Below are 19,690 nucleotides of genomic sequence, written 5' to 3'. Positions count from 1 at the left end.
ACCTTTGTGGTATCGAGTCCAGCTGTGACTAGTTCACCAGTATAATTAATTATTGTAAACGCAACATGTTTATTGCTCTTTCTAGGCCAGGTAATTGCACTGTATAGGTTGAAGTCGTTGGTGTGTGGGCCAGGAAATTGAAAAATTGCTTACCTCATCCAGTTTGAATTAGTGTCCCTCTCTGCATCAATGTAATCATACTGGTCACCCCCTCTGCATATCTGAGAAATTAATTACAGGTGTATTTCTAACTGCTTCAACTGCTTGTCCCAAAAACTGTAATAACACATTCATAACACCACCCCACACTTACCACCCACGAATAAGCACTTTCTAGTGCCTTTTCCATGCTGCTGATCTCTCCATCAAAAGGCCCAAAATGCATTCCAAGAGGAACAATTTGTCCCTGGTTAAAAACACCTAGTGCAGCCCCAGGAGTTGTCGATCTACCTATGACCAAGCCTTGAGGAAGAGTGAGAAGAGCCCTCTGAGGAACTCCCATAGGTGTGGGAGAGTCATAGGTGAACAACGGTGGACCATGATCATCACATTGATCTAAATACAGTTTATGGCAGGTTTCACAGTCTGTTAAAACACACACACACAAAATGTTAGGGGACAAACAACAAAAAAGTGAAAAATCTTTGACATTGGTCGGTAGGTGAACAATTGTAGAAACAAATGCATATATGGTGGTGGTAATGAAAACTCACAGAAATGCTGGTCATTAAAAGCATTTTCTTCTTGGCACACCTCTGTTTCTATATTGCACACAGTCACAGAGCCCTGTATTTCTAAATTCTGGTCTTCACCTGATGGCAATCCTGTTAAGAAAAAACGTTAACCTTTATTAGTAATAAATGTGAAAATCAGATATTAAGATAAAACCATGCCATTTTCATTTAAAAATAAAAAAATAAAAAGCGCACCACTGATATAGCAAATACATGATATGGAACCTTTCTGAATTTTATCCGAGCTGGATTTGGACAAATGCAACAAGCATCAACACATCTATTAAAAAAATGACCAACTTCATTATGTGACCATAGAGAAAAAAAAGAAAAGTTCTGAGTGGAGCAGGAGGTTTTTACTGTATTTTCCAAATGACGTGTTTATACTGTATATATTTTTTTTAAAAAAAATCATCATCATGAATGTGTGGTAGTCTTTACTAACTGCCTGGTCAGGGTCATGGGGTTTAAAGGAAAAGAAATCCATTGGTTAAAATACAGTTATGAAGATAGATGATATAAACTAATGATTCTTGTGAATAATTGAAAATAAGGAGCTCACACAACTATCCATCTCCGAAAGTCAGCTTCTATGTAGAATTCCCCCGTCATGGAAAATTTCATGGATGCCACCACTGAAAACATTTTAACCAATCAGAAAAAAATCCCCCCCAATCGTTTCCGGCAATGCTCCGATGTCATTTGGGTGCAAGACACAGAAGCTCCGCACAGCGAGTAAAACTTGAAGCTGCCCTTGGCTGGAAATTATTTCATTATAAGTTTGAGAAAAAAAAATTGAAAGTTCCTTTCTCTAATAAAAAAGTGGAAGGGGAAAGATAATACTGATGTTGCAGATAAACAGCGAGAGAAGAGTGAACAGCTGATGTACTCCTAAGTGACCGAATGGAGGGAGGCAACGTTTCATATTTATATCCTTGTGCGAGTAGTGCTGCCATGACAGCCTCGTTCTGTGGACTGTAACCTTGCTAGACTACCTACAAACAGATCTGCATACAATCTGACTTACCTAAATCTGTCAAAGAGGCAAGTGCCTAGTAAACACTGCTTTACTATACAGGATTTATGTGAACATTACCCGAGGATGCAACAATGGAAGAAGTAGGGGAAAAAAAAAAAAAAAAAAAAAAACAAAAAAACACTAGCCTGCATCAATTCCCAAAGGACAAAAAGGTAAGAAGGTAATGGATAAATGCCATTTGCCACACAGGGACAGACCTCTCACGGGCTGACTGGAATGGTCCTTCGGGTGCAAAAACAGCATGTGCTCGGAACATTTTGAAGAAAATTGTTTTCACTCAAACAACTCAGATGCACCAGGCAATAGGAATACCAAGCCAGCGCTGAATCCAGATGCAGTTCACACAATCTTCGGCCAAAAAGCGGACAAGACAAATGAGACAACATGGTCAGTAGTCCACAAAAGAGAAGTTCAAAGATTAAGAAAATACTTATTATGGATTCCTTAACTTATTAAGCATGATACGTTATTTTGAGTTCCTTTGGGCATAAACGTAATAACTGCTGATGCAGCTAAGCAGCCTGATGTTTGTTGTATGATGGGTGCCTTGCTTTGATTTAAGTGTTGTCAAAAAAGCCTCGGTAATGATTAACTAAATCAACTCTATAAACGTTGCTCAAGTAAAAGAAGCCATCTTTGCCAACCTGGAATGACAAATCACTGAACAAAGGAGGTGGTCTGAGACCCCACTTACAGTTGTGGTCAGAAGTTTACATACAGTGACATGAATGTCATCTTGGATATGAATAGTTTGGTGGTTATTTCTCAATAGGGCGCTCCATAACACTTTTGCGCACATCTAGGGGTAAAAGCTGCCAACCATTTTTTTTTTGGTAGAACGGGTCCTAACAAATAGAAATAGGGTGGTTGGCATCTTTGAAAATGCCTATGACCCTGCTTTGGCAGCCATTTTGGAAACCGCCATAGATGACTGGAATTTAACAAAAGATATTGGGAGCAATGAAGGACAATTAACATGTTGCAAAGCACAATCCTTGTACAGAGGACAAAATTATACAGTTTTTACATTTTCATTAAATGTCAGCCATGTTAGTGTTCCAATATTATGAAATTAAGGGGTTTTTTTTTTAGACAGAAAGAATTTTGTTGTCTAAACATGTTTCAGCAGCTAATAAATTTACTGGTGACATCAACAGTATAGACAAGTAAGAATTAAGGAACATACAAGAACATTTGTTTCTGCAAAGTATAAAACGTGGACTGTGATCATCATAGCAATGTCTTCAATATTAACAGGGCTGAAGATCAATAACACTAATCATCTATGCTTTTAAACAGCTTCAGTAATGTACATTTTATACAGATTTATACAGCTAACACTTATCACTGATCCAAGAGCATGTTCTTAGCTAGATACCCTACTCATCCTCAGGATCACAATTGTTTATGCAGTTGACGGACCATTCACATCCACAAACTCGAGTGCAACACAGGTCTCTTTGTCGGCACATACATCATCTTGTGCTGCATCTTGTTCCCTCACCCTTGTAACCACGTATGCCGCTTTTCCACTACAAACGCGGCTGAGTTGGGCTGAGCCGTGCCGTGCTGAGTCGAGCTGAGTGGGGCTGTTGGAGTTGCATTTCGACTACAACCGCGCTGAACCGTGCTGGCTGGAAGTGGGTGGACACATTGGGTGGAGTTAGCGAAAGTGGGTGGACGTCACGTGATGTCGTTAAGCGGCGCAAACAGTGACATCAGTGACCTTTTAAGCGGTAGCCTCACGACCCGGATAGTAAACAATAAACATGGAGGACATGGCGTCGTTAGTGCTGCTGGTCTTGGTGCCGTGGCTTGTCACCGACAACGCCAACAGATACTGGCAAGAGCGTATAGATGAGGCGAGGCACATAAGGCTTCAGAAATTCTCGTAATTCATAATTCTCCTTCTTCCGGGTTTACGGTGTTTACAGATCCCAGCGTGCTCACGGGGCATGTGTGGGCATGTGAGGACACTCCTCCTCACCAATCAGTGCACAGGGGAGTGTCTGCTCACGCCCCTAGCCTCACTCAGCTCGGTTTGGCTCGCTTCAGCCCCACTCCAAAACCGTGCGAGTTTTGGGTGCTAAGCAGGGCTGAAGCGAGCCGAGTCGTGCTGTTCTGAGGTAGTCGAAACGCGAGCCGTGTCGGGCTGAAGTGAGCTGAAGCGAGCTGAAGTGAGCTGAAAAAGGGTAGTGGAAAAGGGCCAATACTGTCAATTCTAGCTGTTGCATCTGCATTGCCCTCTCTTTCATCAACTGTGGACAGAGCTTTCCATCAATCATCTCCCACCCACACTCTGTTGGGAAGGGCAGCTGAGGGTGTGCAACCAGACATTGATTCCACACTAAATGTCTGGTAATGTGCTCGTCTAATGTGTAGTCTCAATGCATTTCTTGTTGGTGGCAAAGTGTCTATATTAGTTGTCATTCTCCGGAACTTGGAGCAGCGAACTTCATGTATTGAGCTGCTTTTGGTGGCTGGATCATACAGTCTACAAACAAAGGTTTCAGCTGATGCAATCACATCTTGGTTTGGTCCGGTCCTTTGGTGTGGCCAAGCTGGTATAAGAGTTGTGGACACTCTTGAAACACTTTCCATGCAGTCTTTTTGCCTATTCCAGCAAACTGATTGGTTGTGTCGCAGCCAGTAATAGAGTGAAATGCAAGAAGGCCAAGGCGAACATCTTCTGAAAGCTTGATGTCATGCACTTATGTACCTTCAGGGCTCGAAATTCATATATTTTTCTCACCAGCCAGCTGGACTAGTTACCTTCCAAAGTAACTAGCCAAACAGAAAATCAACTCGCCAAAATTTGTTCATGTATGAATTTTACTTCTGTCAAAAATAACACAAAAGAGAGTAGTTACCATTGTTCATGACTAATGTGCATTTATTTCAAGACCCGAGTATTTTGATACTGGTTTTTTTGGACACTTTACAAACTGGCATTTGCTGTTCCACGTCCTCCTTGCGATATCCAAAAAAAATGCCAGAAGACTGACCCCTTACTAGTTCTTTTAGGAACCAATTCGTCCGCTTCCATTTTTAATTTGTCGCTGAAATTGACAGAGCTTACATGGTAGCCTATGCAGCACCAGCGATTGCACGAACTGAGTCAGCGCTGTAAACCGAAACCAGTGTTGCCAGATACTACTGACGTTTTCCAGCCCAAAATTTGTTCAAAACCTGCCAAAATGCACTTAATACCGCCCAAAATGTAAAATGTACTTGATGCCCATCTTGTAAAGTAAAAATATGCAGCTAAAGACCAGTATACCATTTGTAAATCGAACAACAATGCAAACAACTTCTAAATGGCAACATGAGACCGTCAGTGCTGGAGGTGAAAAATCTGCTGTCTGGTACTCCGCTACGTATGGTTGAATCAGGTTATAACTTTGCAATCATCTGCTGTGTTCTGAATCCTACATGCACCAGTAGGTGACGCACACGCATATTATGTAGGCTATGTTAGGCTAAAATGCATATCTAACATCTGCATTGCTAAGGTTATTTAAATTTTTATTTGTCTTTTATTTATTTATCTTTTTATTTATCCTGTTTGTTTTATTAAATTTTATAGGCCTAGTTATTCTGCTTAATTTATTTTTGTCTACATCCATGTATTTTCTTCATCTGTTATCCTGATTTTTGTGGATTTGTTAGATTGTACCTGTTTTATATACTTCAGTTTAAAAAAAAAAAAGTTAGGCTACGATGCATGGCTGAATGTAACATGAGAAGAGAAAATGGAGAATGGATTGCATCATTCTTATTTACTAGTTTATGAGTTCAGTTCCTGCACTACATTACACGCATTCATATTAGCCTTACAGTTACATCGACATTTTTTTTGTTTAAATAATACTTAATGAGATTAATGTTTATTGTTAATGATTAATTTAGGCCAATGCTCGATTTTGGTTGTTTAAAATACCTAAGGGGTACTGGGTAAACTAGGTCTATGACTTGCCTCAGTTGACCAAAGATAGCTGTTTTTCCTGATTTCCTTTGCATATTCAAGAACATCATTCGGCTTAGGTGTTTAAATTCTCTCCCATCTTTGCTTTCTAGTGGTAGTGAAACTATATAAACATCTGATAAAAACCCGCTGAACTAACGTCAAACCCACCCAATTTTTGTCAACCAGCCCAAGCCATTTTTTGCCCGCAAAGTAGAATTCAAAACTGCCCAATCTGGCAACACTGGCTGTAAACTGAAACTAGAAAATCTTCCCGCAAGTTCCTTTCAGCACAGAGATGTCGCCCGGGATTGGCTGGCGAGTGCGTGACGTTATTGTTTTTTTTTTTTTACCCTTATGGCCCTTTTCCACTACCCTTTTTCAGCTCACTTCAGCTCGCTTCAGCTCACTTCAGCCCGACACGGCTCGCGTTTCGACTACCTTAGAGCAGCACAACTCAGCTCGCTTCAGCCCTGCTCAGCTCCCAAAACTCGCACGGTTTTGGAGTGGGGCTGAACCGAGCCAAACCGAGCCGAGTGGGGCTGGGGGTGTGAGGAGACACTCCCCTGTGCACTGATTGGTGAGGAGGAGTGTCCTCACATGCCCACACATGCCCCGCGAGCACACTGGGATCTGTAAACACCGTAAACCCGGAAGAAGAAGAATTACGAATATTTCTGAAGCCTTATGCGCCTCGCCTCATCTATACGCTCTTGTCAGTATCTGTTGGCGTTGTCGGTGACAACAAGCCACAACACCAAGACCAGCAACACTAACGACTCCATGTTTATTGTTTACTATCCGGGTCGTGAGACTACCGCTTAAAAGATCACTGATGTCACTGTTCGCGCCACCTAACGACATCACGTGACGTCCACCCACTTTCGCTAACTCCACCCAATGTGTCCACCCACTTCCAGCCAGCACGGTTCAGCACGGTTGTAGTCGAAATGCAACTCCAACAGCCCCACTCAGCTCGACTCAGCCGCGTTGGTAGTGGAAAAGCGGCATTAGGCAGCCTCTCACGTTACTGCCTGAGAGACAGGGAGAAAACCACCGGAAAAGGTTTTAAACAAACGCAACAAACGCAAGTCGGTAGATGACCATAAAATACTCGATAGTTACGATATAATAATTTTATGTATCTCCCACAGAATTTTCGGAGATATATCAAGTATATTCGATATAATCGCACAGCCCTAGTCTGAATCTTCGCTTCATATATATTTTTTATTTTCAACTAGCCAGCTAGGCTGGCTAGTGACAGGAATTACCCACCAAATGACAAAGTCGCCTCGGGCGACCAGACCACCACGAATTTCAAGCCCTGACCTTGGTTTCTTAGCTGTCCCTGTCTTAAGCCAAATTTCCTGGCACAGATTTTGTGCAAAAACCAAAAGCATAACCAGAAGATTTAAGTCAGGACTCTGGCTGAGCCACTGCAAAACGTTAATGTTTTTGTCCACTAACCATTTCTTCACCACTTTTGCTGTGTGTTTTGGGTCGCTGTCGTGCTGAAATGTCCACTGGTGCCCAAGGCCAAGTTTCTCTGCAGACCGCCTGATGATGTTGTTGAGAATCCTGATGCACTGCTCTTTTTTCATGGTACCATTTACTGTGATTAGGTTCCCTGGTCCATTGGCTGAAAAACACCCCCAAAGCATTAGGTTCCCACCACCATGTTTGACAGTGGGGATGGTGTTCTTAGGGTTGAAGGCTTCTCCCTTTTTATGCCAAATGAAGGACACGTCATTGTGGCCAAACAATTCAATTTTTGTTTCATCTGACCATAAAACAGAAGACCAGAAGTCTTCTTTGTCCAGATGAGCATTTGCAAAGGCCAAGCGGGCTTTTGTGTGCCTTATCTGGAGAAATGGCGTCCTCCTTGGTCTGCGTCCGTTGGACCCAGCAGTGTGCAGTGTCCGTTGGACTGTCTGCCTTGAGATCTTGCCACCAGCAGAGCCCAGATTCACCAGGACGGCCTTGGTGGTGATCCTTAGATTCTTTTTCACCTCTCTCACTATCCTCCTGGCCAGCACAGGTGTCACTTTTGGCTTCCGACCACATCCTCTGAGGCTTTCCACAGTGCGGAACGTCTTGTATTTTTTAATAATACTTTGGATTGTAGCCACTGGAACTTGAAAACATTTAGATATGGCCTTCTAGCCCTTTCCTGACTTGTGAGCAGCCACAGGTCCTCAGTGAGTTCCTTTGTCTTAGCCATGACTGTCCACAAACCAACTGCAGAGAGCTGCTGTTTTTCACCTGTTGAGTTGATTAAAACAGCTGTTCCCAATTAATCAGGGTAATTAGGATGCTTTAGAACAGCTTGGACTATTTGGAATGGTATAGAACTTTGGATTTTCCCATAGACTGTGACAGTTTGCAAAGGGTATGAATAATTTTGGACATGCCACTTTTTGTTCAAATGTAAATAAAAGCTAAGAAATAATTTTTTCCAATGATGCCTCTTGTACACTATCTTATTACCTTTTGGGAGAAGCCTGTGTCCTTTCCGGTCAAAAAAAATTTGCTGGTTGAATAAAAGTCAAAATTTGCCAGGGGTATTGATAATTTCGGGCTTGACTGTACCTATCAAAGACTGTCTACCCTTTTGACAGGATCTTGTAGATGTGACCGTACCCTCCGTGAAAATTCATCTGCATATTGGCCAAAGGTTGCAAGTCCTTGAGGTTTTCCCATGGCTCTGACAGCTGCCATTTCATCAATGATGACACATGTAGGCAGAATTGATTCACTGAGCTCAGACACTTTGTCATCTTCTCCAAGAATAGTTGCCAGCTCAGCTTTGTTTGTTGACCTCAGTGTTGAGTCTGTAGTAGCAAGAGATAATGGGACTGGACATAGTTCTTTTTGAAGATAATCATCAATGTTCACATCTCTTCCACTTTCCATGGTCACAATAATTCTTCTCAAAATGTCCCCATCAGACCTAACACTCTTTCCAACACATTTTTGCTGTCTTTCACTGTTGTACAGAGAAGAAAATGTCTTTGACCTTTTCTTGGTAAGACCTTCCTGGAAACCAGTATGGAAATGCTTCATTAAATGATAAGTGTGGATGTAATTTAATATAACCACATTATTTCTAACCATCAAAAACAATTTGACACCAAGATCATGTTTGTATCTTTCTGGAAGGCAAAATTACGTTTTTATTAAATTTCTGGCAGCCATATTGAATTCCAAGATGGCCACCAGATAAAATCCTTGTTGGTAGATACCAGAAAACATGGTTGGCAGCTTTTGCCCCAGATGTGCGGGGGGCCCTTAAAAAGCTTTTGTTTATTTATTTTTTTTTTTAAATGGTATTTACAATACCACTTTTATCCTCTAGACCATCCTGGATATGAAATGTCATGGCAATATTTGTGCTTTCAGTAATTTCTTTGAACTGTTTTTTCCCCCCTGTGGCAGAATGTACAGCATACATCTTTAATTAAAAAAAAAAAAAGAAAAACCCTAGGATTTGGTGCACAAGTTTTAATTTTCTTTGGGTTTTCTGAAAATCAACAAAGGATCAAAATTATACATACAGAGTCAAAAATATACATACATAAAAAAATTAATTAATTGAACTCTACCAATTCTACCATGAAGAGTTGTGAAATATCCAACCAGAATTACGCCAGAAGAATTCTAAAGGTAGTCCTCCATTATTCCATCCACTTTGTGCAATGAACCAGTTCCACTGGCAGCAAAACAGCCCCAGAGCATGATGATCCTACCACCACCAGCTGGTACAGTGTTCCCCTGTACATGGTGGTCATTATGGCCAAACAACTCAATCTTTGTCTCATCTGACCATACAGCCATCCTCCAGAAGGCTTTTTCTTTGTCCGTGTGGTCAGTTGCAAACTTTAGTTAAGCTTGAAGGTGTCAATTTTGGAGCAGGGGGTTATTTCTTGGATAGTACCCTCTTAGTCCACGGTGATCTGAACTGTAGACAGTGATCCATCAGCTTCCAGTTCATGGCAGGGCTGTGCCATGGTGGTTCTTGACCATCCAAACCAATTTCCTTTCAAGCTAACAATGACCGTTTGGGTTTTCCTGAAGCAAAGTTGCTTGGCAAAGTGACTACACCTCACAATAACTTGGATACAATTGTTTGAACTGACCTTGGAATTTGCAGTTGTTTAGAAATGGCTCCAAGAGACATTGCGGAGTTGTGTATATTTGCAATCTTCTTTCTCAGAACTGCACTGAGCTCCTTGGACTTTCCCATTTTACTATGTGTTGGTCAATCCAATGAGTGCCTTTTTATGAAGGCACAGAGAAGCTACCAGTTGTAATCAATCATGATCACTAACAGGAAGTTAAGAGACCTCGACCTTGGCAAGATAGACAAGCTGGAAGTTTCAGCACCTCTGAATTAATAATCTAAGTGAGCGTACGCAAACTTTTGACCCTGTATGTATAATTTTGACCCTGTGTTGATTTCAGAAAACCCAAAGAAAATTCAAACATGTGCATCAAATTCTAGTGTTTTTTTAATTAAAAGATGTATGCTGTACAATCATTCTGCCACAAAAAAAAGAACAGTTCAAAGACATTACTGAAAGCCCAAATATTGCCATGACGTTTATATCCAAGATGACATTCATGTCACTGTATAAACTTCTGACCACAACTGTATCAGCCATCTACAATACATCCTTGGCATACTTCCCAGAAAACTGAATACACATCCACACCAGTGGCGGCTGCTGGTTTTTAAAACAGGGGAAGCCCATTTTACGCATTCATCGTAAAACCTGTAGGCCTGACATCAAAGCATAGAAAGGTGTGCCCCATTAGCATAGTGAACTAGACAACCCTACCTAGTGGCAGAAAGTATTTTTGCTTGTACATTTCATGTTATAGTCTGGCTTGCCAGGCTAGTGCCTCATATCCTTAATCAAAAATATCAAACATCCAAAAATCACTGGCTATTCAACGAAGAGCCTTGAACATCATACCCTGATATGCAACACAGAGTCTTTAACACAACACCCAGCTGTGCAACACATCCTTGAACATCTTCTGCAACAGTCTGGAAATTCATAACCAGGTAGGCTATGCAACACACAGAACCTTGAATATTATACCCAGGTATAACCTATAACACAGAGCCCACCATTCTCTTAACATTACTGAACAATATACACACTTCAGATTCATGAACATTATATGATGCACACTATTTATACACAAATTCTGCCCTCCGCTCCTTTTCCAGAAAATGGTCTGTGACCCTGTCATACTAGCTGGTTGTGCTTTCCAGAGACTTCACCAATTTCTGTTAGCAGCTAGCACTGCAGATCCCAATAAGGCTCAAGCTAGCCTACAACCAGATTGAATTACAAATGAAATAAACGAGTGAATTCACGAATGATCAAACTGATAGAATGGATGAAAGTTAACGGAGCACAACGAGTAATATTTACATTTATTTACAGAGTAATGTACAGAGACATCAATGAGAAGAAACGTTTATATGAAAAGAAATTCGGACAGCACTTTAGCACACGACTACACTTTCTCGACATCCGCTAGGGACTGACTGATCATGCGCTTACTGTGTTCCTCGCCGAAGTACAGAGCCCACCCTCCTCATGTCTTTCAAACACCACCTCCAATAATCCTTCATCAGCCCGGCTTCTTGCCCCTCCCACTGTCTCGTTAGTCCCAGAGAAGCCCGGCTTCCCTGGAAGTGACGATTTTGTCGATTTTAACCAATAACAACTAGCTGAAATTGGCTGTTCAGAGCCCTCTCATAGACTGCAACGGATACCCGGCTGCCAGTCCATAGAGCCCATTGAAATAAAGGTTACAGCCAGTGTTGCCAGATTGGGCGGTTTTAAGTGCATTTTGGCGGGTTTTGAACATATTTTGGCTGGAAAACGTCAGCAGTATCTGGCAACGCTGGTTACAGCCTGGCAGCAAAGGTGATTCTCGTAGCGAACTGCAAGTTCGTCAGACATCACTCAAATAAGTTACAGGATAGTTATGAACGTAAATTGGCAATTCCATGTAAATGTCAACCTCACCATGCAAAAATAAAGCAACATGTAATACATCAAAACCACTCCCAGAGATATCACCTGGGCCTGTATTTTACAGATGTGAATAATTTGAACCAATTTGTAACCAACCTAATATGTCACTCAGTCTTTCTTTCTTATAATGTAAAACCCAAGCTAAAATCAACTTTGATCATGTACAATTCTATATTATTGCCACAAGCCACAGAAATGTATGCTAAAATCCACAAAACAGCAAAACAATAGCCATCCTAAATATTATTTAAGAACTTTGATAGTTTTAGCTGATATTTAGAGAGTTTTTCAAAGGGTTATGGTGGTTAAATTGCTGATTTTCTAAACGTATGCCATGTCTATTTCAGACACGTCACATCCATAACGGAATTTCGTCACATCCATAACGCTGACTTTTCCTTCCGAAACTCTGCATGAAATACAAAATATTTTAAACAAAGATTTTTTTTAATATTCACCTTGGACCCCTCTATCAAATGGATATCTCCATTTTGACATTAGGTTTACAATTTCACAGAGTTTGATAAAAATGTACAGTCACCCAAGAAAAGTGATACTTTTTCTGTCACATCCATAACGCATCTTTTATTGGCATTTTCTGGCATGCCCTAGATGTACTATGGGAATTGTTCTTGTTCTATCACTTCTCCAGTATGGTACAGCCTTAAAATATGCAACACCTGTTTAAATACTGGGAGACAATAAAACATTCACTGGGTCATTTGTTGCCATGTTGAGTTCAAGTGTCACGTCCATAACGCTGGAACTGCTGCTATACAATCTTGGGCATATATTATGTTATGCAAGTTATTGTTTTAATGAGAATTCAACATCATAGATGCCGCAGTTTGGGGAGAGAATTTTAGGGGAAGCTCGGCTTCCCTTGTTGTCTCTGAGGCCAAGTTTACATTAGACCGTATCAGCGGATCATCAGATTAACGTTTTTAAAACGATTAGTGCGCACACAGCAACACCAATACACGATTTGCGTGCACACAGCAACACCAATACACGGATACGCTCGGCTCCGCAGGCATCCTGCGCTCCAAATCACTCCGCCCTGAACAGCGAGTGCCCTCTGGAGGGTGCGCACTCCGGCCCTGCGCAGCTCACAGAGCGCGCGAGTGAAGTGCACGAGCAATGATTCGGGACTGAGCCGCTGTGTGTGTGATCCCAGTGCATATCACTTACCACTTGCAAGTGGAAGGATGGCAAGCCTAAAGACAATCATAACTACACAATGGGCAGTATTTGCATCAGTATTTGCAGTATTTTCATACTTTTATACTCTTTAATGAAAGGTGATACAAGGCGGAAGTCCGCGCCGTTTTTCAGCAGTCGCGTCACATGACCAACGCCAGCGAATCAGGAAGGTGGATGTCACAGTGACGTTGTCCAATGACGACGCCAGCTAGAGCTCAGCACAGCGTATCCGCGTATTCTCAATGTTTACACAGCACCGGACCTGACACGATCTGGATTGAATACGTGGACCCTGGCGGATTCCCGTTTCCCGGCGTTTTAATGTAAACGGACAGTGCATCCGCGAAGAAAACAAGACAGATACGGTCTAATGTAAACTTGGCCTGAGAAATCGCCCCTGATCCACACCAAAACTCAGCTGACTTCAATGACTCACATGATGGCAGAGTGTTAACGATCCACAGATCACCCTAATGACTCTCAAGGTTGCTAACACCATTCACACCTGGCCCCCAGTGACCGACACCTACAGGATGACTCAATGACCCATGTGACCTCAACGACTCTTTTTGGATTGCTTTTGATCCACTAGAAAAATAAATATCTGGAATGCCCCACTAGTCAGACAGAACTGAAGAAGCCTTTCGGATGAGAGGTGAAACGTTTTCAAGAATTTCAAGCAAGCCCAGTTGCCTTCTTTAGCACCTAAGGTCTGCATCAGGTACTGAGGAACCAGGGCAACCTCATGAGAAATGGGCTACTGGAACAAGAGCAAGATACCCATGGACTGAGAAAACTGGATTGTTGGAATGTAACTATGCAAGTAACCCCAGAGAGAGGGGTTTCATGCAAAGGATGTGGGATCCAACATCTACAATAACACAATGTTCCGATATCTACAAACAGCAACTGCTATCACAACTAGAGATTGAGATGATGCATCACAAATGCTATGGCAAGGAAGAGTAAGCATGCCAGATCCGGTGTGTGTGTTTTGTAAATCATCCCCACACTCAGACTGAGAACCCCCCAGCAACAACTACCATGACTGTGTGAAATGCCTCTTGAAAATCTCCTACAAGTTGTGAATGCAGCAGTATGAATGATCCCTATTATAACCATCACCGAAACCAACAAGCTGATATATATCACAGCAACAGTAATCCAGGAACAAGGATCACTGGAGTAGTACCTTTACTGGTTGGCCTTATAACAACTAGGCATCCCAGACTGGTCTCCCCATATCCAATGTCACGTGAAGCGCAAAATACAGGGCTCGAAATTTGCGGTGGTCCAGTCGCCCGAGGCGACTTAATTTTTCATTTGGCGGGTAATTCCTGTCACTAGCCAGCCCGGCTGGCTAGTTGAAAATAAAAAATATATATATGAAGCGAAGATTCAGACACACCGTCAACTAAAGCCGCCACATATTAAGCGCGTGCCGTGTCTGTGTTAATTGATGTGTTTATCGGCAGGACGGAAACTACTGAAGAATTCCGAATCATATCGTGTACGAGTCAGGCTGTCGTTTTTTTCCACTACTGCGCATGCATATAATGCATCTCGTTGAATATCGCGGTAATCATGTGTAGTATTGGACCAGGTGGGAGGAGCACAGAAGCACAGCAGGCCAGAACGGAGTTCTCAATGAACTATTTATTGCTAGCTTTTCAGCCTTTTATCACTTCCCAGCTGCGCACGCACATTCTGGTTGGGGAGACAGAGCTCCCTTTCTCTGCTCTCCTCTCCTTTTAAAGGGTGCGGTCACTGGGGAAGATACACAAACACAGGTTAATCCCCATCAGGTGCAATGATTCCACCACTTACCTTCCCTGACTCCGCCCTCCATTCACAGACCACTGCTTGGCCACGCTCCCGCTGCAATATCACGTTATCAAATTCAATAGATGTGGCCACATTATCGCCCATTTAAACACGTATTTTTATTCTTGTTTACATCTACATCTGCCAAAGCTATGTTGCGATGTGGAATTTTCTGAAAGGTGTACAGAAACTGCCAGAGACGGGGACAAAACGACCTCGGTCTGAAGAGGAGAAACGACAAAGGACTTATAAGCAAACGTGGGAGCAGGGTAGGCCTTGGCTGCGATACGATTTTTATGGAATAATTAATTTTTTTTCAAGTTGATTCCTAGTCAATATGAAGCTCCTAATGCTTTCTCGCTCATAAATGGTTAAATACAGAAAGCATGTTGGACATATTTTGGGTGCTATAGTCATGATAGTAAGTATATTTGCTTTCAATACTCATACACCAAGTTGCCAAGTTTTCCAATATATTATTATTTGTTGATATTATATTATGGTGCTCTGTGTTGTTCTCATTTATGTATTTAAACAACAGTATCAAAATACTCGGGTCTTGAAATAAATCCACATTAGTCATGAACAATGGTAACTACTCTCTTTTGCGTTATTTTTGACAGAAGTAAAATTCATACATGAACAAATTTTGGATAGTTGATTTTCTGTTTGGCTAGTTACTTTGGAAGGTAACTAGTCCGACTGGCTGGTGGAAAAAAGAAAGAATTTCGAGCCCTAAAATAGGAAGGAATACAGGCCCCAAGTTGAAGTTTCTAGCTTCAAGCAGCCCTACGACCTAGCCTAGCACATGAAGACCGTCCGGCATGGCTCCAAGCGCCACTCCTGGTTCGGCAGAACCCAGCGTATCTAGGGGCGACAACCCAGAAGAGGGGGAAGAGGGGAAACAATTTTTTTTAAATGCACCAAGCTGGTGGTGTGAAGCCAGATGAGGGTTTGTGTCTCTCTGGTGGATTTTAAACACCCAAGTGAATTCTATGGAAATACACACACATTTGAATGATGTTATGTTGGCGCTGTCTGGATCCTCAAAGGACAGTGTCATCAGAACTATTGGAGAAGAGAGAACCCTTATTATGTCTGCTACTGCAGGAAATGAAGCTGGCTGATCTAAATCCAGTTGCTGGACGGTCAGCAACTGATGGCTGCAGAAGGGCAGCTTATAGGCTGAATCTAAGGAAAAAAAACTTGGATAGCAACTTGGAATGTTCGTACCCTTTACCAGAGTGGCAAATTAGCTAATGTGCTAGTCGAGATGAACAGAAATAACATCCATGTTCTGGGTATTGCTGAAATGCGCAATACCCAGAACAAGTTGGTATTATTCTGAGTAAATCCACCGCAAATTCTTTATTAAGCCATCACTGCCTTTCTGATAGGGTCATGTCCATGAGACTAGATGCAAGGCCTTACTCAAGTACCTATGTTCAAGCTTACGCGCCTACATCTACTGCCTCAGATGAGAATTTGGAAGCCTTCTATGATCACATACAATCCATTGTTAAGGTTCAATCTTAAAACATCCTTATCGCTGGAGGCGACTTCAATGCAGAAAGTCAGAGAAACATTTGAGCAAGGAGTCTGCGGTAGATTTGGTCGAGGTGAAAGGAACGACCAGGGGAACGGCTGCTCGCTTTTTGCCCGGACAACAATTTAGTTGTCACAAACACCATGTCTGAACACCCACTGCGCAGAAGATTTACTTGGATGTACCCAGGTGATCGCACTAGGAATCAAATAGATTACATCTTAATTGGATGGAGCTGGTTAAAGAATGTGAGGAACTCGTGAACTTATCCGTCTAGACTGTGGCTCTGACCACAACATGGTCTCAGCAAACCTGCACCTGAGCATTCATGTTCTAACCCCTAGAAGGGGGACCACTTGTTTTGACTTAAAGAAATTAGAATCTGCTCCCATCTCAGAGCGCTACGCAATAGAAATAAAGAACAGACTTGAAGTTCTGGATCTCCTGGGCGACACAAAAGGGAGCATCGATAAGCAACGGGATGCTTTCAAAATGACATCAATGGAGAGTGCGAACCTAATCATCGGCAGGCCATCTACTAACAAGCTTTGGAACTCTGATCGGTCCCTTCGTTTAATGGAAGTGAGATGATCATGCAAGGTGGCAAGACAATTAACTGAAGGAGCACATCATTACCGCAAGGCTGATACTGCTGTGCAAAGACAGTTGCGTAGAGATAAAATAGCGTGGCTAGAGAAGCAGGCCTGGGGAACAATAAGCCAAGATTAGCCTACAACATTGTCAAGAAACTACGCAAAGGCTTCACACCAAAGCAAAGAAACATCAAGGATCGTGAAGGAAGGCTGCTGACCAGCCTCAATGATATTGTTAAGCATTGGAGAGAATACCAAACTCTACAATGATGGAGAGAGACTCCGATAGCTCGCTAGGAGAGGCAGATCCTAGCATTCTTGACCGCGAGGTCCAGGATGCCATTAACAGACTCCCTAACAGAAAAGCTCCCGGCATTGACAAGGTGCCTGGAGAGCTTATAAAAGCTAGGGGTGGCACTTCTGTACTGTTCACCAGATTGTGCAATAAGATCTTCGAGACAGGGTCAGCAACTGGTAGATATGGTTGAGACAGTCTCAAGAGAATATTCTCTTGAGATCAATGCTGCCAAAACAGACCATGGCAGTGACCCGAGAGGTAGAAGCAATCAACATCTACTGCAATGGTGTGCTACTTGAGCAAGTCAACTCGTTCAAATGCCTTGGGGCGTATATATCTACCAGGACGCTAACTGCAGCAAGGAAATCCGTTCTCGGCTTGGCATAGCTAGAACAACCATCATAGCTTTAGCCAAACTTTGGAAAGACCACACCCTCAGTAAACCCCTGAAGGTCAAACTTCTTGAAAAACCAGCTTGGCTCATCACAACCTATAGTGCCAAAAGTTGGACCTTCAGGAAAGATGATATGAAGCACATCCCATTCTGCAGGAATGGAACACCCAAAGGAAACTCCTGCCTGCTATTGCCAAATGTAAGCTAGCCTATTTTGGCCACATAAGAGCTGGAGGTCGAACATGTATTATCCTGGAGGGCCGAGCGGAGGGGACTAGATCAAGAGGTTAGCCTAGGAGGAGATGGATGGATGACTAATTAATAACAAACAAAAACGCTCCCAATCTCATACAACTGTGAAAATAACGGTGAAGAACTGGGAGTGCACTATGTTTTCTCTGCTCGAGCAGAGAAGACATAGCTCGAGCAGAGAAGACATGTCTTCTCTGCTCGAGCGCGTGATTGTGTTGATCCTGTTTACTTTTGTTTGGAGTGGAATATTTGTGCACTTGAACAACGGTTCACAAACTAGAAAGGGAACATCAAAGTCTGGAAATAACCATCGAGGGCAAGCCTATAGAAACTGTTAAATGTGCAAAACTTCTAGGACTGTACATTGACAGTAACCTCTCTTGGGAAACACATATCAATAAAACATGCAAAAAAGTTTCAAAGAGACTGGGTTTGTTAAAACGGACAAAAAAAAAAAAAAATTCCTGACTCGATCAGCTAGACTGGCATTTTTTAATGCGTTAGTCTTGCCCATGATGGACTATGGACGTTCCATCTGGGGAAATGTTACCGCATCGCATACAACCAAGATGGTAAAACTTCAAAAGCGTGTGGCCAGAATAATTATAGACGCCAACTGGGACGCCCATTCACAACCACTTCTAAAAGAACTCAACATTATGGAATTCCAAGACAGAGTTGCACATTCTAAACTAAAATTAGTCTTTAAAAGCACTTAATGGACTGGCTCCGCAATATATTAGAAATAAGTTTAAATTTTTTTAGTGAAATTCATGAAAGAGACACGAGAAATAGTCATCATAATTTAATTTTACCTAAAGTTAAGCATAGTTTTGGGCTGCACACTTTTGCAGGGCTCGACATTAGCGCTTGCCCGATGGCCCGGCGGTGTTTGTGTCTTTCGGGCCAGTTCAGGCCACTAAATTTGGCCAAACAGTGGCCCGGGCGGGCCAGTACGTTTTCGATACAAATTAGCAAATTTTATTACTCATATTTTACCCAGAATTGTGAAGAAATTGTTCGTAAAATGCACCTTTTCGATACGAGGTCCAACATCTTTGTTTTTGTCATCCTCCGCTCCGCGGCAGGAGCGTGTCATCTTCGTGCATCTTTGGAGATGTTCGGCTTCATTTTGAACTCTGCAGCCAATCAGAGTGCGCGACGTCATGCTCGGTTTACAACTCGCCAAATCGTAAAACAGCATTCAACACACGCGCTTTAGCTTCAGATGGTGTAAAATCATTCAGACTTTGTATATTAATATCAAAATTTCAGAATACACTGCCAAGAAATATGGCTACACATGTATCAACTTTTAGTGATTCAAGAATTAAGTATAAATGTTGGTTGCTATGACTGAAATAGAACAGATAAAATAATGTGGTAAATTAGATCTGATCCCATATATTATATTATTCAAATATCCAAAGATGATGAAATCTATCAAAATAGCCAAACTAGGTCTACATTAGTTCATTACAACAAAAATAATAACTATTCTGACCCTCTCTGGTACAACCAGACCATGCTAAACCCAGTATACCCCCAGTTGCTAGGGTATCTGCTGTTGCCATGGCAATGGTTTATTCAAATGAGCTGAATTTGCAAAAATTTACTACTAGTTCCCCCAAGGGCATATCCTGAAAATTTGGTGTTTATATATTGTCTTATTAAAAAAAACCCAAACATTTCACCCCTTTTTGGCTCACCTGAGCATACCTGTTAATTAGCTAATTAACAGGTAATTAGGGTTATAAATCACCCCCGAGCAGGTAAGGCTTTGC

General features: G+C 42.0%; 1 protein-coding gene across 1 annotated transcript in view; it reads right to left on the bottom strand.

Moving 5' to 3' along the window:
- The window catches only part of prdm9 (PR domain containing 9), a 58,316-nt gene that overhangs the window by 14,269 nt on the left and 24,357 nt on the right, over window positions 1–19,690 (bottom strand). The window contains exons 2-4 of the mRNA XM_060939474.1: window positions 714–824; window positions 314–585; window positions 154–221 (exon numbers count right to left, since the gene is read on the bottom strand). Of these exons, the coding sequence (XP_060795457.1) occupies window positions 154–221; window positions 314–585; window positions 714–824 (451 nt within the window). The remainder of the gene's footprint in view (window positions 1–153; window positions 222–313; window positions 586–713; window positions 825–19,690) is intronic.

Source organism: Neoarius graeffei, chromosome 14, assembly GCF_027579695.1.
Source record: "Neoarius graeffei isolate fNeoGra1 chromosome 14, fNeoGra1.pri, whole genome shotgun sequence".
In the NCBI taxonomy this organism is placed as follows: Eukaryota; Metazoa; Chordata; class Actinopteri; order Siluriformes; family Ariidae; genus Neoarius; species Neoarius graeffei.
This window is presented reverse-complemented; position numbering and strand designations above follow the sequence as displayed.